This window comes from Phalacrocorax aristotelis, chromosome 22 (genome assembly GCF_949628215.1).
Source record: "Phalacrocorax aristotelis chromosome 22, bGulAri2.1, whole genome shotgun sequence".
In the NCBI taxonomy this organism is placed as follows: Eukaryota; Metazoa; Chordata; class Aves; order Suliformes; family Phalacrocoracidae; genus Phalacrocorax; species Phalacrocorax aristotelis.
Window position 1 is genome coordinate 3,709,622 of NC_134297.1, and position 21,615 is coordinate 3,731,236.

General features: G+C 50.2%; 1 protein-coding gene across 5 annotated transcripts in view; it reads left to right on the top strand.

Moving 5' to 3' along the window:
- Positions 1-21,615, top strand: part of GRIK4 (glutamate ionotropic receptor kainate type subunit 4) — a 208,863-nt gene that overhangs the window by 166,717 nt on the left and 20,531 nt on the right. For 3 of the 5 annotated variants that reach the window (XR_012664078.1, XM_075116301.1, XM_075116302.1), the window contains exons 9-12: positions 2,783-2,935; positions 4,172-4,276; positions 12,587-12,694; positions 13,732-13,935. Coding sequence is in view for 4 of the 5 variants with exons in the window: in XM_075116301.1 (XP_074972402.1) it covers positions 2,783-2,935; positions 4,172-4,276; positions 12,587-12,694; positions 13,732-13,935 (570 nt within the window). In the remaining variant the exon portion in view is untranslated. Of the gene's footprint in view, positions 1-2,782; positions 2,936-4,171; positions 4,277-12,586; positions 12,695-13,720; positions 13,936-21,615 lie in introns of those variants that run through there. The other 2 variants (XM_075116303.1, XM_075116304.1) reach the window with 2 other exon arrangements.

Genomic DNA, 21,615 nt, shown 5'->3' on the forward strand with positions numbered 1-21,615 from the left:
GGCTCTGTTCACTTGCAGATTTCTGTGTTGCCAGGCTCCCATGTGTCCAGGTGCCATGCTCCATGGCACACAAAAGTGTGAGGCTGGCACATGAGCCTGATTTTGAGCCCAGTGGGGCAGCCAAATGCCTGGCATAAATGACAAGCAGGGTCAGGAATGGAAATGCAGTGCTTCTGAGGAAAGCTGTGTGTTTGTTTTTTTTTTTCTAAAAGGAAAGAGGTGTGTTGAGAGTATGGGAGGGACTCCCATTCCCTACCAGGAGGACTTGATCCTGTGCTTCACAACCCCCTACCCAATCCATAATTTCCTTGAAACCTTAAGGGGGCTGACAGAAATCCTAATAAATTGTTCGAGGCTAAGGAGTAAAATATTCCAATCAATAATGTCAAATGCCTCACTAAGATCTACAAGTCTCTTGCTCACCAGCTAATAAGAGATCATTAACTGCTCAGGGATAATGGAAATGAAAACCCAACAGGAGACAATTACAAATGCTGGGCCAGTATTCTGATTTGGAATGAGACGGTGAAGCTTTGGGGTCACAGGGATTGCATTTGCTCTCATAACATTTTCATTTGGTCAACTGGTATTAATATGGTTCCTGATTCAGGAAAGCAATTGCTAATTTTGTATGGCATCCTGTAACCTGAATGGAATTCGGCTCACAGTTAAAATTAAGTTTATGCTAAAGAGCTTCATGAACAGGGGTTGATGACAGGACAGGCTGGAGAGGTCCTATTACGAAAGAAACTTGTATTGAAGGTAAAACAGAAAGCTAGCGAGAAGGATATATCAGCTCCTTTAACAAACTCTGGAAAACGTTTCCCAGGAAGCAAATGTTTAGGTCAGATGTGAATACTAAGCAAAAAACTGTAGCAGATTTACCTCTGAACAGCAGGGAAAAAGTGCAGGAGAGAGGCTTGCTGCTGTTTGCAAGGGGAACTCTGGTGTCTCATAGCTGAGGCACGATAGAAAATAGGATGCCCAATTTCTGTTCCCACTCTGCCAGCAATTCCTTGTGGCCTCAGGCTGCTCAGCTCCTCCAGTGGTGCAGTTTACCTCCTGCAAAATAGCTGTAATAAAACTTCATAGCTCTGGAGCCTGTCAATTCTTATTATTAGCAGAACGCTCTCCGCATATATGGCCAAAGGTGCTGCCTGTTGCATGGGAGAAGGGTCAGATGCAAGACTGACCGGTGCCAGTTAGGCTGCCCAGTGCTCACTGGAAAGTCCCTGGATGCTGTTTGTATAAGATGGATTAAACAGGTACGTGCAGGAGGAATGCAACAGAGAAATGTGAGTCTGTACCATGGTTGAGAAAGTGAGGGGTTACTGGTGCCATTAGACTGGTGTTTTGCTAGCATTAGGCTGGAATCGTGCCTTTTAACCCCCGCTGGCTTGTACATTTTAAGGTTTTGCGGCCCTTGTTAGCTGCCTAATCCCGGGCCATTGTGGTCAATGAGGTCTTACCACTGATCTGAGTAAGATCAAGCAGGGTTAAGTCTGGCTCGCTCTGTTCCAATTAGTAATGCAGTTGAAGCCAAAGGTTCGTTGGGCTGATTGAACTGGGTGAGAGGGTCCCTGCAGGGCCACTGGCAGAAGTGAATAAACCTAATCAGGCTTTGGGAAGAATGGGGGATGTGGATACTGCTGAAGTGCCCTAAGTCACAAAGAGGGTAAGGTGGGGGAAGGAACCCTGGGCTAGAGACTGAACCTGTTGCTGGGAGCTGGAATGGGAAGAGGATGCTCTCGGAAGTAGCCATGAGGAAAATGTAGCCTTGATAGTAATGAGCTGCATCAGCTTTAATTCCAGCAGAGTTGGGAGGTGACAATAATTAAAAGTGAAATCTTAGTCACAACAGTGAGCATGAGAGAGCAAATGGCTGATTATGAACTAGATCAAGAACATCAAAATGGTTGCGCATGGGTGAAAAACAGAGTTTGTGAGGCTTGATGGACAAGGAAATCTGATTAAAGGCAAACAAAGCAAAGATGAGGAGGAGAGGGGATGAGCTCTGTGATTCTGGACATAGCTTCAGCAATGCCATTACAGAGCAGATAACACCCAGCAGGAAACTGGATGCTGTAGCAAGGGACTTGGATGGTCTCTGTGGGCTCTGAAAGCCAAGACTTAGTTGTTTGAGACACAGACCTAGCAAAACCTCATTTCTTGTGGATCTGCCTTTCATAGCAATGGCTGAAGAAGGACACGCTGGTGCCTAGCGAAGGCTGAAGCAACGCAGTCATTTTTCCTTCTGTGGGTGCAGGCACAGGGTCTTTATTCTGCCCGGCCGCCTACAAACCTGATGCTCTCAGGAGTGTTCCCCTTGGCCAAGAGATTAATCAGGGGTCACCAAAGGACCAAAAAACCACAGCTTGATTAGAAAGGGTTAGAAACCCTGAGGAACAAGCAAGCAGAGACATAAAGGGTCAGGAAGCAAGCAAGAGGAGGATGAGACATGTAACAAGCTGGGAGTGGGACTAGGGCTGGCAAAGGAATGTCCCAGTGATGCTTGCACAGGCACAGCAGTTCAGGGATACCATTGCTTTTTTCTCCCTGTCCTTGGATGGGTGCAGACGGGCTGCAGGGTGTTGCTGGAGCAGAACGGTAGGCAAGCAGGGCTTGCTGTCTGCACAGAGGTGGCCAAGGATTTTGCTCCTTTGTGATCCCCACTGAGGTTGTGGATAGAGCGCTCCTCTGCTTGCTGCAAGGTCCAGAAGGTGCAGCGGGAGGCTCGATTTTTGTCTTCCCATCTCAATTTTTTTCTTCCTTTTTCCCACAGCTCTCTTCCGCCCTGTTGTTTGATGCTGTCTATGCTGTGGTGACTGCTGTGCAGGAGTTGAACCGGAGCCAGGAGATTGGTGTGAAGCCCCTGTCCTGTGGGTCTGCCCAGATCTGGCAGCACGGCACCAGCCTGATGAACTATCTGAGAATGGTGAGAAGGGACTGAAGTTTGCTGGTCTGTTAGAAGCTAGTGCTTGTCACTGCCAGAAGCAAGAGACGTGTATGTACATGCTGGTGCTGGCACAGTTCTCAAGCACAGTGCCTGTCTGTTTGAAGGTAGCACTGGGAATGAAAAGAGAGGAGATCTGAGGGCTGGTTTGTCTCTGGCCTTGGAACGACATGAAACTCTCCATTTTTCAGGCTTTGCTGCAGAAAAACTGGAATTCAATGACTTGGGTTTTTTTTTTTAAGTATGAATGCTTTGAAGTGATTTGAGCTCTGTTTTGAGTGAATGTGAGTTGATATGAGGTCATGCAATACAATTGCTTAGAGCTCAGTGGCAAGAGGCGAGTTTCCCTGTGAAGGGGTTTGGGCTTCTTTGAACCCAAAAATGTGGTTGCTGGAACTGAGCAAGCCTAGTTCTGACACAAGAATAGATCCTGAAATCTCAGCCTTGTGAAATGGAGCTTGTCAATGTGATTCCTGACAGCTGAGCTTGATCTGCAGAAGAAGCATATTTTCTGAATCTGAGGTGCAACTGAAGTATCATGAGATTCCTCCCCCAAAGGAAGGCTCAGCTGAACCTGAACCTTGTGCCACTTTGGTCCATGCATGTGAACACTGCTTTAAATTTCACCCGTAGTCAGAGACAGTGAAACTCTTCAGCTGCCCTTCGCTCTGCTACTAGGAGGGGCTGTAGCTTGCCCTTGTTGCTGAAGAGGTGCTGCAGCAGCAAGTGGGAAACGGTTAATCTGCGCAGTGAGGCTAGACACTCATCCTGGCTCCGTTGCAACATGCTCCTGTGTTAAATGCTGGCCTGGTGCAGTGAAACGGCATGTAATGGTTTGTAGAGGAATCCCCAGCTAGTGATTTGGTGCGACACGGTGAAGAGCTCGTGCCTGGCACAGAGCAGTGCCGTGTTAGCCTTAGGATGGAGGGAGGTGGTGAGGAGCTGCAGAGGGGGCTGTTCCAAAGCAGCTGGTGCGAAGAAATCTGGGGAGCCCTGCACCTCAGGCTCCTGATTCTCCTGCTTCTCTCCATGTTTCTCAGTGCTACCCTAGCCAGACTCCGAAAGCAGTTAGGATTGAGACACGAGGATTGCATTGCGGCTGCTGCTGGGAGGGTGGATGCCCGCTGTGTGGGACAAGCAGCCACCACCCCCGGCTCTGCTGCAGGTGGTGGGGTGAGCTGCCTCGATGGGCGCTGTAACTCATTCTCTCTTGGACAGGTAGAATTGGAAGGTCTCACCGGCCACATTGAATTCAACAGCAAAGGTCAGCGATCCAACTATGCCCTGAAAATCCTGCAGCACACGCGGAACGGCTTCCGGCAGGTGAGAGCAGCCACTCTGCCTGGGGGACAGTGCCTGGGGATGGTCTGCGACAGCCTGGGCAGCGCTGGGCTCGGGCTGCTGCTGCGGGGGCCAAAGGAGGCTGCGGACATCCCCCTTTGCAAGATAAGGTGTTCAGCAAGCCACAAGCACAGCGTAGACATCACGGTACCTCTCACTGGGCCTGGGTTGGCAAGCACACTGTGCTTTACTTCATCAAGAAGGTGTCTCGAGATAATTTATATTTATCTTAATGTATCAGGCCCCTGAGGTGGTGATGCTAGAGCCAATATCTGTCCTGTCACAATAACGCTCCTGTGCAGGAGATAATGCAGGGTATAAAGTGTGTGCTAGATATCAGCTCACGCTCAAGACAATTTTGTTCTTAAGCTTGTAGAGACACATGTAATCAAAACTATTTGGATGGGGGGAAAAGGGAGAATTTCCCATGAAATGGGCAAGAAGGGTACTATGAACCTCTCCAAACAACTGCTTCTGGAAGGGGAAGTAAGGAGAAATCCCGTGTCAGGAGCTCCCCACCGTCTCTCCCCAGCCCGGCGTGCAGGAGGAAGTGCAAGATCATTTACCTCTCAGTTTACAGTGTGTGTTCCTCTGTAACAGGTTTGCTGAGCTCAGACTCTCATTTGCTTTTCGTCTCAGTGTTTGTAGATTCCTCACAGCTTTGGTCCTTTTCCTGCTTGTTTCTCTCTTTCTGTCCAAGGGGTGTTTTCTGGCATCAGCTAAGGTTAAGGGTAACTGTGTGGGGCCACAGATATCAAGATATTGAGATTACACGATACAAGCCCCAGGAATTAGGGTTTTGCTGGTAAATCCAAATCTCCTTCAGGAAAAAAATGGAAATCCCAGAAAAAGGGTTTTCATCTGTCTTACCTCCCTGCTGACAGCTCCATACCTGCCCTTTTCTTGGAGATTGCCACTTCTCCTAGACGCAGGGAGAGAACAAAAGCTACTGTATCTCACCCCACACGGACAGAGCGTTTTGGCATTAGGAAATCTCTCCTGGTCTGGCAGCAGTGAGTTTTAGCCTCGGCAAGGATTTTGTCTGCCAGTTCTTACCTGCCAAGTGACAGCTCAGCTTTGATGCTGCCTTTAGCTGAGTGAGCGAGGGATCAGGATGGCATTTTCCCCACAGGAAGATTTCTCTCAGCACCAATGCCCTTTTAATCATTTCCCAAACCCATCATACTCTGAGCAAAAATGACAGATCCAAGCCCATCTGCATTAATAAGAGCATGCATTCAGCTGGAGCAAAGGAAGTAAATGCCATAAACCGCACTACAACATCTATGGTTTTGATGTGTTTAAATGTGGCAGGGAGCTCACATTAAATGCACAGCTCCTCTTGGAGTAGTGCTCTGCAGAGAGCTCTGACTGCAGCGTAATCTGCCCTGAGACAAAAGTCTTAGCTCTTTTCCACAAACCTGGTCTGACAGGAGAAAACCTTTCTTGACCTGTTGCATGCAACAGCTCGGTAAATAAGCAGCTTAGTGTTTCAGAGGTACCAAGGAAAGCTGCACTGGGACTAAGCTTTTCAAATTTCCCATCAGAGAGCAGTGGTGATAAATCAATTCCAGTCCCAGTAACAAGGTGCTGGAAGGACAGGACAGTCCCTTGGTGTGCACAGCTGCCTGCTGAGAGCCTGTGGTGGCTGCAAGCCCTCTCCTGTCAGAAACCCACCAGAGAGGAGTTAGTCTTCATAAAAGTGGTCCTTATGCCTGTGGCAGCCTTTGTGCCATCTGCTGTCCCCTTCTCGGGCAGGTCCCTCTCAGGGGTCTTGCCTCCTGAGCAATGCCCAGAGGGGTGTTAGGGCCCCTCACAGGCTGCAAGAGTTTGTTGTGATGTGCCCAGCTGGGAAAGGCATCCCTGGACAGAGCTGTGAAACCTGGACAGGGTCCTGCCTGGGCCTGCCCACCCCTCTTAGTCACTGCAGAGGGAAACCAAAGGCCACTCTGCTCTGCCACAGATCATTATTTTCTTCTTGCCAACCCAGCTTCTTGTGATAAAAATGACCAAATCATTAGAAATCATTTAATTAAACCCACTGTGAGGGGTTGGGGTAAGAAACAGACATTCACATTCTGGAATCTTATTCCCCAGGGTTATATTAGCTCATTTGCTGAGGCTCTTGTTTGCAACACTCCTATTCCCTCCTTACTTTTAATCAGGCTCCCACTCTCTGCCCATTTCTCTCTTTCTCTCTTTCCCTCTCTCTCTTTCTCTCCCCCCACCTCTCTTCTTCCATCAAAGCCACTGGGACTTCAGCTCATCAGCTTTGACAGAGAATTCACGAAATTTGGAAGCCAATCCAGCCAGCAAACAAATTAGAGACACTTAGATTTTCTAACTTGCTGTTGCTTTTGGGCAAGGAGAAACAGGGCTTTTTGACATCCAATTTTTAATACGTTTATGTAACGCACCAAACATGTCTTTTCCTGATTTAGCTTAACTAGTGGAAATTTTTCCCCAGCCATATGAGAGCTGCTCTGTGTTCATAGGACGTGCGATAAAGCACAGACTCATTAATGTGTTGGTGATCCATAGATCTGACAAGGACTGAGTTTGCAAATGTCATCTTTTTATTTTTTCCCTTTCTTTGCCCCTTTAAAAAACATCGCAGCACACTCCTCCGTTTTCAGGGTAGTGATTTGCAGTAAACCAAGAGCGAAGGTTTGGCAGCTTAACAGGAGAAAGGAACGAAGAAGGGCTGTGATTGATACAGCCCCCGGGAAGGCAGGTGTGCAGAGGAGAGGCAGGGGAAGCTGCTGTCATGGCTGGAGCCCTGCTGTGGGCACGTTGTTCCCAGCTCTGCCTGTGACCCCTTGCTCTTGCCCAGTCCTCGGTACAGCCGATTAGTCACCATTTAGCTAAAGGCTCTGGTGGTGTCCTGAGGCAGAGCGGTGGAAGTGGTGGGGAGGCATGTGCCTAATTGGTATGTTGATGAGGTACAGATGAGTTACCAGCTGATAGCTCTGAGACCCTCCACAATCCCTGCCACATCAAACCTTTTTAACTTAGAAGCAGCTAATCAGTCTCAGCGGGCCTTGTCCTCTTTAGCTGTTATCCCTGCAAGAGTTCAGGGACAGGTCCTGCAAAGAGCTGAATGTCTCTTGCCCCCCAGGACCCGCCGAACTCAGTGTGCGCCACCATCAGGTCCTGCCTGGGCAAAGCCAGGTGCCAGTCACGCTCTCTGAAGGGGACATGTGGGGAGGAAGGGGGTCATGGGTGCTGCGTGGCCTTGGGTGGGTGTGTGCGTGTCTCGTGGTTTTACAGGTTTTAAAAGTTGGTGCTCTCTGTGTCCCATGCTAACTTCCGTGGAGGAAGCTTTTGCCTGCTTGCCTTGCCAGCATCAGTCTCGCAGTAACGTCCTTCAGGAGTGCCAACCACGTGGCAGACCTGCGGAGGTCCTTTGAGGGCTTTTCTTGTTGTTTGTTTTATTCCCTTTCCCTCCCCAGATGCCCCTGACTTCCCTCCCCTTTGGGCCAATGAAGGCACCATGTACCAAGTACCTCCTTAATTGTGTTTCCTTCTGGCAGCCTCTCCCGTTAGTGCTGACAAGGCTCTCCAAACTTGATGAGATCAGATAGCATTTTGTATGCCTTCCTTTTCCTGGGGACATGGAGGAAGGTGAGGTGATGAATGCAATCTGTAGGACAGTACTTGCTAACTAGAGCCCAGAAGGTATCTGGGTTTGTGGCAGTGGCAGTCTCCTGACTGTTTTAAGAGACCCATATTCAGGGCTGGCTTTACCTTAATTTTTAGCTGGGGGGTGGGGGTGGTAAGTACCTGTGGTGCCTCTGAAGCTTATGGAGAGGTCTTGCCATGTCATCTCTTCCTGCCATCAGCTGCCACTCAGGCCTGCAGGGCACTGAGCAAAAGACGTCATTAAAATCATTAGCATCAGTGGCAAGATTGCCATCTCACACGACAAGGAGCTTGAAAGCCTAGGCATTGTCAACATGGCTGCGTCTGAACGGAGAAGCTGGAGGATTGAAGGAGCAAACTGGGAATGCCCCACTTGCGTCACGTTAGCCGCTGGTGATTTTCTACGGAGACGGGAAATCTTTAAGTGTCACCGATCTAAATAACGCCTTTTGCAGAACAGCTAATTTGAGGGACCTTGCCTGCCCGTGGGGATGGGGCAGCGTCATGAGCAATGGCACTTCCTTGCTTAGGCCAGGCTTGGGGCTCTTTAGACTGAGACTGTGTGCTTGCTCCCTGCCTATGACAAGGACATATGACAACAAACCAGACCTCTTGCCGCAGGACGCTTGCAGGCATTGCAGGCAGGACGGGCAGAGAGGGGCTGGCTCTCCCTATGGCGGACGCAGAGGCGCTGAGTGCAGAGAGGTGCAGAGGTGACACCGTGGGGGTCTGCAGTGGGACCACACAGCATGAGGATGCAGAGGGAACTTTCTCCATCCAGGCCACCGGCTGTCGGCTGTCACCTGCCACGAGGGCGTACAATCCTTCTTGCAAAGGTATTGAGCTCCAGCTTGCAAGCAGGTAGTTGTGTTGCCCTTGCTGCTCTTCTGGGAAAGGTATGCCGTCACTTCAGTTCCTCTGATCGTTATAAACCCTCTTTTAATTTTCAGCCTGCTTATTTCTGGATGGCTTATATCTATTTATTTTTGTGCCAACACTATCGTTTTAGCTTCAAAAGCTGTTCTACCTCTTTTCTATGGACCTCCTCCACCTGGTGTATTTATACAGGCCAATCATATCTGCTACTAAAAAATCCTGAGTCCTAAAAACTCTTAAGTCCTAGTCCAGAACCTTAACAACAGGATCGTCTTATACATGTCTGTGTAGAGCATTTGATTGTTTTCTAACACATTTTGCAGATGAATGTTTTCTGTTTTTCAGAGGCTCTTTATACATAGATAGAGATGATTAAAATCACCTTGACATCCATCTTGCAAGAGAGGGAGAGATCTGAGGATCCCAGACATCTGACACATTACACTTCAGAAAGAACAGACAGCGTGAGGAGTCCATTAGTGGCTTTAGTGCGAGGGGGACAGTGGTGAGCTGGAATGAGCAGGATGGGGTGGAAGTACCCTGGCACATGGGAGTGTTTGGCTTTGGTGCTGTGTTAAAAGCAAGGTCAAACCCACTGTGCTGTTAGAGGAGGAGGCATTCAATTAGTCTCAGTATGCCAGCAGGGGAGGGACAAATTTGAGAACAGTGAGGGCTGTTAAAATTAAAGTTAATCTGTCACTAATCTGGGAGAAAAAAAATTAGGCAATGTTTATGACTGATCACTTGCTCAGAGAGGCAATTGCTGCAGAGGGTCTGTTGTTTAGCAATCACAGCAAGAGACAAGCACCTTTGTGCAGAGTTGAGGAATACAGCTGGGATAAATCCATCCTGTCACACGGATGCAGACCCTGCCCAGGCCAGTTAAAGCTGTGCTTCAAGGACTCCCTGTGCATGAAGTCCATGGTAAATGTCCCAGTTTGGGACTGTTGTTCCCAGCGATGAGTGCTGTACTACAGTGTCACCGTGATGCTACGAGCTTGATGGTAGTTAAGCCACAACAAGCTGTCAAGAGAATAGGATGGCCAGGATCTGCTCCCAGCCTGCTCCAACACACCATCACTGTTCCTCCGTCTCCCCCTCTGTCAGGTGAGGCTAATAACCCCCCAGTGCCTCTCCTGTTGGTGGGGAGCCTGCAAGAGTTAACGCTTCCAACACATGCAGAGGTCCTTTCCATGACAGGTGCTCTTAGCAGAGCGCTGTTAATGTTGGAGAAGGGACTGGGCTGACAGCTCGGAGGAATAATCTCTGTTGTGTTATCTGCAGAGTAAACAAGCTCCCCCAGGGACTCAGCTGGCTCTGCCGGCGCTGCTGCGTCCTGGTGCCTCAACGCCAGCCGGGGAGGAGAGCAGACATGCACACGACTGTCCTTTGCTTTCCCTGCCTGCTTTTCTTCTGCAAAGCCGTCGAGTGTGAGCTGTCCGGTTTGCACTTCCCCCTGCTCCTTGTGCCTGGCAGTGAGAAGACTGGATTTGTGACTCCTCACAGATGGCCACTTTTGTAATGGCTTGTCAGTTGCTTGGGCTGGATTTGCACCGACAGCCAGGAGAAGAAAGGACTTGGCCCTTTCCTCAATGTCCAGAGCGATTCAGTCTGCCGACAGTGTAGCAGCATAGCTGCAGTTTCAGGTTGCGTTGGACTCAGACGCGTGAGCTGGGAAGTGACTCTGAGGTCCTCGAGCCATCAGTCATGCCAGAGGGAAAGCACTGCCAAGGAAAGCGACTGAGTGCATGGAGTCAGTCCTGGGGTGGTGTAAATCAGCATGCCTCCCATTCATTTCTGTAGCGGTGCACCCGCCTGGCCCGTAGTGCTGCATCACCTTCCACCCACCTCTTTGAACGTAAGATTACTGTTTGATGGAAGAGAAATCAATTTGTTCCTACCACCCTGACAGCTGTGGCACAGCAAAAGGATAACCTGCCTTAGACCGACAGTGCCCGAGACGGCTCATGTCAGTGCGAGGGAACCGGGAAGAGATTTGCTCTGGCACCATGGCTATGGAGGAGCTATGGAGACACCCCTGCAGGTTGGGGTGACCCACTACCTCTTAGGGTCTCGGCAGCTTGCTTCAGTGGTGTCAGAGGACTTAGGCTGTGGCCAGCAATTCAGCATGCAGAGGACCTGACGGGCAGAGAGTCTTTGCAGGAGAAAAAGGAGAGAGAAGGGGTCTCGGAGGGAGCTGGCCTTCCCCAGCTGCTGGTCTATCCACGAGAAAAAACAGAAACTCTTTTAGGGAACATAAGAGAGCGAAAGCCTAATTTGCACGCTCTGAACGAGCTGCTGGAGGTGCTGATCTCCCTGCCCAGAGCTCTGAGGGAGGGAGATTAGGCTCTTGATGTTAAAATTAGGTTTTGTTGAATATTCCTCCCCCTGGCTGAAGGCAGAACCAGCGTTGCATCACAGCTGAGTCACAATGTCCTCCCAAGCGCTGGGGGACTGGTCCCCACCACTGGTGGTGGGAATTAGGTTTGCTGCAGTGACACTGATGCTTGGATGGGTGAATTAGGCTGCCCATGGAGCTGTTGGGTGTGATGAGCCTGAATCAAAGGGTCTGGAGGTACTTAATCATAGCAGTTGCCATCCATTATAGCAGATAGAGGGGATGAGTCATGGTGCAGCACTGCTGAGAACGTGGCTTCATTTCACCACCTGCTGCCAAGGTGGAGCTGCTGGTCAGGGCTGGAAGGCATCTGCCACACGTCAGTGCTGCTGCTCTAGTGACTGCAAGGGAAGCTGTGATAGTGTCTGTGAAGTGGCTTTTCCCTGTGAGGAACTCACAGTTGCCTATACCAGCCTTCAGCTAATGACGGTGATGCTCACAGGAGGACAGCAGGATGTTTTGCTTGCTTTCAGGCAGATAAAACCTTTGTTCAAAGTTGCAGAGACAATGTAAGGCAGTACAGGAGTTGGAGGCAGGAACCCCGTCTCCCCATTTCTGGGCTTTCACTCTGAAATCATGAGACTTAAGCACTTAGTGAAGTTCTTCCGAGCTGTGTCTGTAACACACGGTGCCTGTGTGAAGAGCTCAGCGCCGTCAGCCCTGCAGTGCGTGCTGGTGCTTGGGTCTCACTGCGGGATGGTGCAGCTGAGCCAAGCCCCAGCTATAGTGTTGCCTTTCCGGCAGCCTCCCGTGATATGCCTCTGTGCCCTGTCCCCTTTATAAGCTGACTTATAACTGAGAAGGTTAAGGTTACAACTGAGGAGGTTAATGGGTCAGTCAAAATGCACCAAGCTGGGAGTGACGACCAAGTCTTTGTCCTGCGGACGCGACCGAGCTGCCATGCCTTAGTGTGAGGGACAGCAGAGGCTCCCAGCCGTGCTGCACTGCTGTGGGACAAGCTTGCAGGTTTGGCTGCGTGGGGGCTGCTGGGTAAGATGGACCCATCTTGGCGGCATCTGGGGACAAGGCAGAAGGCTGCTGGGCTGCTGCAAGCCCCAGGTAGCTGCCCACTGCACGCTTTCTCGTGGTGCGGGACTTTGTTGTGGCTGCAGAGAGGACGCATGGGAAGGCAGCGCCTGCCACGAGCAGGGACAGGTTTTTGGCATTGTCGTGTGAGATGGGGTGTGCCGGTGCTGTGCACCAGTGGGTTAATCTCTCTGGCAGCCCATTGAGGGGGTGCATTGTAAAGGTAATGGAGCATTCATAAACACCTCTTCCAGGGCCAGCTCGACGGTTGTCAGTCACTGGAGCCATATGGCGGGTGCGTACAGTAATTTGCCCTGTAAGTTCCCTTATTGTGCTGTTTTTCTCTCCAGATCGGCCACTGGCACGTTTCTGAAGGACTCAGCATGGACAACAGGATCTTCTCCTCCAACATATCAGACAGTCTCTTCAACACCACACTCATCGTCACCACCATCCTGGTAAGTGAGGGGGTCACCTACAGTTCCCATTACCTCTTTGCCAGCCCAGTGCTCAGGGGTGTCAATCAGCTAGTATATTACTCCCGCTTCCTACCCCCCTCGGCCCCCAGCATGCAGCATCGCACACTGATTTCATAAAGAACAGACGAACAAACCTCTAATTAGAGCACTGAGGACAATTCATGACAGTGTAATTAAACTCAAGTTGATGTTTCATATGGAAATGATATTTGATGAGTTCAGAAGCAGCTGGGGAGAGGGCTGGGATGGGGATAAGTTGCCATTTTACATTCACCTCTAAATTATGTTCTTGTTTTGCATGCAGCTGGTAGGTTGGAAGGGACAGTTGTCCCTTCTACCCCTAAAATTACTGAAATTGGCCAAGATGGGTACAACTTTCATGAACCAAGACTTCATGTCTACAGGCACCACTGTCCTTATTCAACAAATTCCCCTTTCAGGTGCTGCTTGTCCCATAATTTCTTCCAGTGCCTCTGTTTCTTCCTTAAAGATACTCAAAATCCTGAAGAACTCTGGGCCCTATTTCCTCATGTCCCACAAAGTTTTTGAAAAGGGGGACAAACTGGAGAAGTGGCTATGTGCCACGAGAGCCTGGGATCTGTGTGTCTTGCCATAATTCGGAGCAGTCACTGGGCTGCTCCGGCATACGCTGGTTGGAAACAGCCCTCAAAGCATGATCCCTTAGCTCTGCTTTATATCCTAAACTGGGATTTATCTGCTGCACCTCCAGCACATCCCTGACACAGCAGGGGCCAATGAACACGAGTGTAGAAACAGCTCTGCTAGCTTTACACCACTTTGGGTTTCCAAGTGATCAAACCAGCTTTCTGTGTCTCTTACACCCTGGTCAAAAGGGATATATCGGGATGGGGAGTTGGCTTGGGTGCCCCTTATCCAAGCCTCTGCCATCCTAGTGCTGCCAGGGAGCCCACTGTCCTCTCCACCCCGTGCTCGCCTCCATGCTGGTGGGATGCCTCGGCTAAGATGGGAATGACAGCTGCCCAGTTTCAATGCAGGAAAACCCTTACTTAATGCTGAAGTGGAACCATCAGGAGCTGGAAGGCAATGACCGCTATGAGGGATTCTGTGTGGACATGCTGAAGGAGCTGGCAGAGATCCTGCGTTTCAACTATAAGATCCACCTCGTTGGCGACGGTGTGTATGGAGTCCCAGAGGCAAATGGCACGTGGACAGGGATGGTCGGGGAGCTGATTGCTCGAGTAAGTGAATTAGCTGCTCTTTTTAACCGTGCTCTAGTGGGACCTGGCAATGAAAAACCCTGATGCTTTATTAAGTGCTCCAGGATCATAAGGATGGATGGGGGTTTTAGTCCATTTGTGAGACTTGGACCAGAGGATATCCTTTTAATGTGTTCTCCCAATGGCAAATGTATTTGTTGTGTTGATGTGTCCCCATGCAAAGTAGTCAGAGCAGGATTTAGGGCCCCCAGGCACTCTCATGGGGGCTGGCTTTGTTGGAAGGGAGGCCTGGGCTCTGGGGTCCCTGCGTAAGAGCTGGATACCGGATGGATTATTTTTCTCCTGCTGGAAAAGGTAATGAAAACTTGAAACAGGAGAATATTCGGGCTCTGGCAGGGTTTGGCAGAAGCTGAAGAACACTTACAAAACCACACTGTCTGGGAGGAAAGAAAGTAAGAATCACATTTCTACCCAGAAAAGTTTTGGCAGATTCATTTCAGCTCCTTGACTTTGAATATTGTTTTTGGAGAGGAATATTTTTTGTTTGCTTTAAGTGCGTGGTTCAAGATCTTTTCATGGCTCTGCTTTGCAGTGTTGCTGCACAGCAGCTAGACTGAAAGCTGAATGCTTTTGCTGGGTTTGACAACACTTCTGTGTGTGCCTAGTCAGCCTGTACCCCCCCTCCCTGCTCTTTGTTTTCCTCCACAGCTAAAGGTAGTTCTTCCCCAGGGATCCTGAAGCTTAAATACAGTTCACGAAATGCTCTGAGATCCTTGATAAAATAGGCTTAGCCAAAGCTAACGTTGAGACTGATATTATTTAAACCAATGCTTCCTTGCTTACTGGTTTCTACCCTGCCTCGTTATTACCAAAGCACCTGTGAGAACCCAGCAAGAGTTTCTCAGCTGGTGGCAAATCTGCAGTGAGATGTATTTATGATAATCCGCACCACTGTGTGAGAGCCCCTGAGCCGGCCCATCATTATCCTTACAACAGTGGCACGTCCTTCCTGCAAAGTGGAGGAGCAAGGGTCCAAATCTGTCCCCTGTGGCTCCAGAGCTCCTGCTGGAGCCTTCCTCCCAGCTGCAGGAGATGAGCAAGCATCTCTAGATGATGTCCACTGGCATCTGTCTGCTGCTTCCCTGGATGGTGAAGAGGACCTGGCTGATGCTCGTCCAACCTATTGTAGGACACACACAACTGTGTGTAAAGTCAGGTGGGACAACTCAAGGTCTAAAAGACTTGCTGAAGGTCAGGGACAGGGCATGACACGGACTGGAGTTGCCTCCTGAACTAGCGCCCTGGCTCCTGGGTTGCCCTTTCCTGGAGGAGCGGTAGCTCTTGGTGCCAGCTGAGATCCCACCTCCGTCTGCTTCTTCTAAAGAGCCTTCTGTACAGTTGTTTGCAAATGCTCTGGGCTATTGGCATAGGTTTTATACGTATCTCTTGCTCTCTGTGAATATATATACACACACAATTACAGTTCCGCAACGTTTCTTTTGGGAGGCAAGAAGGAAGGCATGGAGAGCAGCGTGTGATCTATGCAAACAAAGGAAGGGAACAGCCATCAAATTTTTGGCCTACTAACCTTGGCAGTGCCTCTCCATTAAATGGGAGCTTCTGGAGGGTTGTTTTTCTTTAGTGATAAGTGTTTTAACTTTATCTTCACATAGAAACCATTTGTTTCTTCTGCAGCTTGAGCTTTATTTAGGAGGATTTTTACTTCTGCTTGAGCTGGGCAGAGCCGGCAAAGCTTCTGTGAGGCTGAATCAAAAATTGGAGAAGATAAAACGCTTTCTCTGCTTTGTTCTTTCTAGGCCCTTTAAAGTCTTTATAATGGTTTCAGCAAGTTTTTGATCAGTCCCAGTGACTGGCACTTTGGATCAGGTCAGCCAGGGAAGATGTGGCTGTTGTATTTATTCCGGGCTGCTTGGGACATGGCTTTCTGAGGTCATTTCAGAACCCAAGGGGTTCCTCTCCTTCCTTGACAGTCAGCCCCCAAGGGGGTTTGTCCTCGGTTCCAGCCCCTTGTTCATCCCCTATACCACTTCAGGACCACTTGAAGCAGAAGAGCCAAAAGATCCTATGTTGGGCATGCGCGTTCCTCTTTCAGGGGATTTATTCCTTGGGCACTTCTCTCCATGTAGCCTTTAGGACAGAGAGGGCTTTAGTTGGGACCCAAACCTGTCACACAGGTCACAACTGCCCAAACCCTACCCAAAATAAAGGCTCCACACCTGTCTTTTCATGCAGTGCTGTATTACTGTAGGAAACCGATTCCTCCTTCACCCTGCTCAGCTGTCAGAAAGTAAGGGCAGAAAACTATCCAGCTCCATGTAATACCTTTCCAGTATTTTTTTTCTCTCTGTAATCCCCCACTGTGGCACTGAATCTCCTCAGAGTGACTATAGGCTATATGGGAAAAGTGTTTCATTTTATTGCTTCTAAATTAACCAGCTATTGATTTATTTTTAGATGCTGAAAATTCTATTACAGCTAATTGTGCACCACGATATGATTGAGAAGGATGCTATATAAACATAAATTTGTTGTTGACCCAACGTCACTAGCACATACCTTATCGACCTGCTCATAAAACTAATTAAGAGCTAAGGAAAAGGGGGACTGGGGTGGCTTGGGGGATTAGTGGAAGAGCTGTAGAGACTCCTGTGTCTAGGTCAGCAGTCTGACTCGTCAGATCAGGAGACCTGTAGACTTTGTGATCAGCCGATGGAGATTTGGCTTGGGAGAAATCACTTGGACAAACTCAAGCCCATTCCTTACTGAAAGATGTCACAAACTCAGAAAATGTCGAGTTAATTGGTCCCTCTGTGCATGCAGGGCAGGGAGGCTGAACACCCTGCTCATTCCTTGAGTGAGCAGGGGATTAAAGCTGCTCTCCGGCCGGGGCAGATTTCCCCCGTTAGCCTTGCCGGCTCGCACACAGACAACTGCAGTCTCCAGCAGTTTGGCTGACACTGTACACATGTGCTAGCTGCCATGAGCACACACGGGCAAACAGCAAATCTTCCTGTTTCCTATATTTTGGCATCAGAACCTTAAGGGACGATAGGGCTGGAAGAATTACATCGCGCTCCTTCCCACTGCAGCACAGTCCCTCAAAGTCCCTGATGGTTGGTCTTCCCTTTCTCTCTTTCTCCAGCACGTCCTTGAGCTGAAATGAGTTTGATAGTCTGCAAGCCAACAAATGTATTTTCAAGGCAAACTGACAGCTTTCTCCTTGTTCTGCCACGCCTGTATTTGCTGTCTTGGTCGCGTTGTGCCGTGGTGGCTGTGCTCAGTGCCTGTACATCAGCTCACAGTGAGCCGTTGGTGCTCGGCTCCCTTGCTCCTCCCTGAGGAGACGGGCTTGTGCCTGAGAGATCCCTCAGCAGCACTTCCTGAATTTACCCATCTCAGGAATGCCCCCAGAAAATAGAGCTGAGCTAAGAAGAGATGGTGTGGTTTGGTTTTGCCAGGAAGCTTTGCTGGCAGGAATCTGATGCTGTGGTTTTGCTATAAGACCTCCAAGACACTTCCCCCTGATGCAGCCGGGATCAGTACCCTGGCTGGCTGGGTACCAGCGCTAGGTGATGGTCCCCTCCGCAGAGGACCCGGCCCGCTCACCTGCGGCAGGGTGCAGGGGATGGGAAGGACAAACAGCCCCGGCAGGAGCAAGGTCCATGCAGACTGACTGCGTGTTTTGTACAGCTTGTATCAGCTGCCCAGGCTTCCTTTGGCGTTGTTTAAACAACTTATCACGTTTGGTGATGGTAACGCAGCAGATCCATGAGTGTTTCCAGGGCAAGCGTACGTAGGTGAGGCTGATGCAGCTGCTGAAGGCGCGGGTGAGGATGTGCACAGAGTGAGGAGCAGGTGATTGGGGGCAGCAAGCGCCTGCTCTTCCCTTTTGCACAGCATCATTTGGGGAGTGAGATGCTGTAGAATAACACTAGATCTTTGGTGTCTCTGCCCGTGGTTTGAATCAGGCTGTGATCAGTAGTGGCCAAAGCTCTTTTTAAAGTGAGGGAGATCAAGTTGTCCATCTCATGAAAGGGTCTGGCCTCAGGAGCAGCAAGGACCTTAAAGCTTTGGGGTGATGTTTTTTCCAGCTTCCTTGCTGGTGCCCAGGTAGTGCCTTACAATCAGAGGCCTTCTCCCTTCAACTGCCCCACAGAGAGGGAATGGCAGAGAGGGGGAAGGAGGGAGAAGATATTTCAAAATTGGCAGAGTCCTGCTCTCCGCTCGGCAGTGGGTGTTGGTGTTCAGCGAGAAAAGCTGTGCGTGGGTGAAGGGAGGAAGGGGGAGTCTGTTTGCACGCTATCGCACTGGCAAGTGTGACATGGGGGGGCTTGAGAGGGTGGGGAGCGAGGGGGAGTGGGGAAGCGAGGAGTGTGGGCTGTTGAGCAAACACAGCGAGGGAATGGGCAGAGAGGTTTGCATCGCGCTGCTGATTTTGCCAAAGTCGCACGCAAGGCGCTGGGTGTGGTGTCAGCTGGTTAGGTGTCACTACTGCTCCCTGTGGGCTTAGGGTCCCTGTTCCTGGTGCTTCACCTTGACTGGCTTTGGCCACGGGCATGGTGAACACCTGGCACAGACTTTTTCCTCCTGTCCCTAGAGATAGTCCAGATGAGGAAACACGAGTGAAGGCAGGCCTGAGGCTGTCATCTGCACTGATTGCTGGTCATCCCATCCCTGACTATGGCTTAAATGGAGGGCTGCAGCCTCTCAGGCTTTCAGGCCACCACTTTTCATATGGCAGAATTCACATACACGCTTTAAAAAAAACCCCAAACACCAGTTTTGAGTGACCCTTATCTGGCCCTGCTTTTTAAATGCAACAATATGCATCTGAGTGCACAACCTGGCTGCCGCTCACCCCAGCGGGAGGAGCCGCACAACCTGAAATAGCTCCTGTCGGATCAGATGGGCAGCTGGAGCAGAAGCAATCAGTACATTGATCCGACAGCCAAGCCAGACCCATCGTGCCGTGGGACAGATCTGCAGATGCAGAAAGACTGCTCTGTCATTGCCGTGGCGATTTGGGAGCTGCTGCCCAGGTGAGCAGTTCGCAACCCAACTGCCATGCAGTGGCTGCTGCGTGTTTCACAGAGTTGCACAGAACAGCAGAGATTGGAGGGGACCTCCGGAGATTATCCAGTCCAACCCCCTGCGCAAAGCAGGGTCACCTCCAGCTGGGTGCTCAGTACTGCATCCCGGTGGAGCATCTGCAGTGGCCGTGCTGATGCTGAGGAGTCTGCAATGAGGGTAATAGCTGGTAGTCCAGTGGGTCCTGAAGGCTGAATACTGATTTTAGGTCTCTAGAAGGCCCTTCAAGCACGGGGGCAGTGTAAGAAATAGCTTTCCCTGACCTTGGCCATGCTATCAGAGCCCTGTGAGAAGGGTGCTCTGGTATGCACCCAGAGGATGTAGCATCCCAGATGCTGCTCAAGTCAGGGACTACTGCTCCTGGAAGAAATCCCAGCCTTGTGCTCCCAGAGCTGTCCTTCAGGCTTGTTTACCCTTTGTTTGACACGGAGACAGCCCAAAGCCTTACGCCACTTAAACTTTCTCACTGTGTTTTGTTTCCATAGCTTGACAGGAGGTTATGAGTCGCTGCGAGGCCAGAGCAGGGCCAGTCTCCCGGCTGGTCCCCAGTGCCCAGGGAGGCTTTGGTGGGATCCTCTCTGCCCTGGCTGAGGGCTGGCGTCAGGCCCCATTCATCACAATTAGTGCTGAGATGAGCCTTGTCAGCATCTGCAGCAAGGAGGCGGCTGCCTCCTCCGGACTGGCAGTCCCTGCAATTTCCTCCTTAAGGCTGCTTAATTGTTGTTCCTCTTCAGGAGCCCGGCTCAGCCCCCGTGTTTAACATCCTTCCAGCAGCAGCATGAGCCTGTCTGCTAATGCAGGCAAATCCCACAGTTAACTCCAGGTATGGTGGTGGCAGCTCATGCTTTTATCTCAGACACCAGCCCACCTGGGCTTCCTCTCGCCTAGCGAGAGTTTGGCCTTGTTTAAGCAGTGTTCTGTTAAAGAAGCATCTGTCTCTACTCCCAAAATGCTCTGGGTCTTTTCATAAGCCTATTTCACGCTGACATTTATAGCTGCAACTGTGCTGGAAGGATGAAAATCAAACAGTGTTTGCCCCCTCTTTCCCCCATCCTTTGCCTCCTCTTTTCTCATTCCCCAGGGCCTGGTTGCGGACAGAGTGCAGAAGCACACAGCAAAATCCATTTCTTCCCCCAGCGCATTGTTTAGCCTATAAAATGCCAACTCCCACCTGCGCTCAGGTGGGGAGGGCTGGAGAGCGCTCGGGTTTGCAGAGCTCCTCTGTAACTAAGATACGCTGACCTCAGTGAATCACAAGAAGTTTTGTGAACATCAGGAAGCAAAGTCAAAAGCATGAAATGGATGATATTCAGGCAAGAATACATTGCATGCTATTCCCAGATCAAAGTTTATTGCTGTCAGAAATCAGCTCTTAAGTTGCATGACTACTGAGCCTGCAGAGAAAGAGTCTGTGACAGAGCGCAGCCCCGGCTAAAGCCGCGACAGCCCTGGGCTCTGCTGCAGGGAGCTCTGGCACAGGGAAAGGCAGATGTGAATGTGCACAGGATAGAGCAGGCTGTGAGCTACTGCAGCTCGCGTGCTGCCAAGAGTCCTGAAAGGACAAAAGTTGGCCAGGCAGGGAATGAGAGGGAGGAAATCAACTCTAATGGAATGGCAGGACCCTCTGGAGATGAGAGAAGGGACCTGGGCACAAAACCTGTTTGCCCAGGGAAGGCAGCTCTGCTGTGCCGAGTTTCTGCTCTGTAGGCAAAGGGAGGGGGTTGGATTTGCATTATATATTGCGTAGGGAGGATCAGCTTTCAAGATGTTGCTGCCTACATGATCTGGAAGGGTCCCAAAGGACGATAGTTGGGGGAATAACTTGAGCGCACAGAGTTCCCTGATGGCATCCATGTCCTACCCCTGAGAGGGTGGAGGCAGGCAAGGGATGGTGACTTAGCTGGGTAAACCTGGGGGCTGCGCTGCTCCTTTCAGCAGCACCTTTGTATCGGCCTCTGGCTAGGAATGGAAATGCCCTTAGACCTTTTGCATGGAACACCTTTGATGTGGCATATTTACCACAGCCTATGACTCTGCTGGTAGGACTGTATTCATTTTGGGGATCTGGGAGAAGAAATCCATTGTTAGAACAATCTGTATCTTCATGAGGGGCTTTTCTGGTGAGCTCTCCCCAGGACAGTAGTACCTGAAAACCCTTTTAAGGGTAGAGAAGAGAGGTTTAGGAAGCTTTAGACTTTCCTTGCAGATAAAATTCCTCACATGCCATGTTCCACAGATGAACTGATCCATTTTAGTAATCTGCTGGTGTTTACATAGGGCTCAACTGCTCGCACACCACGTTGTGATTATTGGTGCCTTTTAAAAACCCTGTGGGTAAATGTCTGGCTAGGCAGAAATCCTCCCGAGCTCATAATTCAGTCCAGACTGAACCTCTTAGGAATCTGTAATAGCTGCTTGGAAACAATTGCAAAAAACTGGCACTGGGCTTGTCCAATAAAGCAGTCCTGCATGGACTGTGAAATATCCCCTTCTCCGCGACCCGCCTTTACTGGGCAGATCACCTTGCCTTTCTTTCCCTTCCCGTTCTTCCTGCGGGCTCCAGCAGTGCTGCTGTTGGCTCCTGCAACTCCA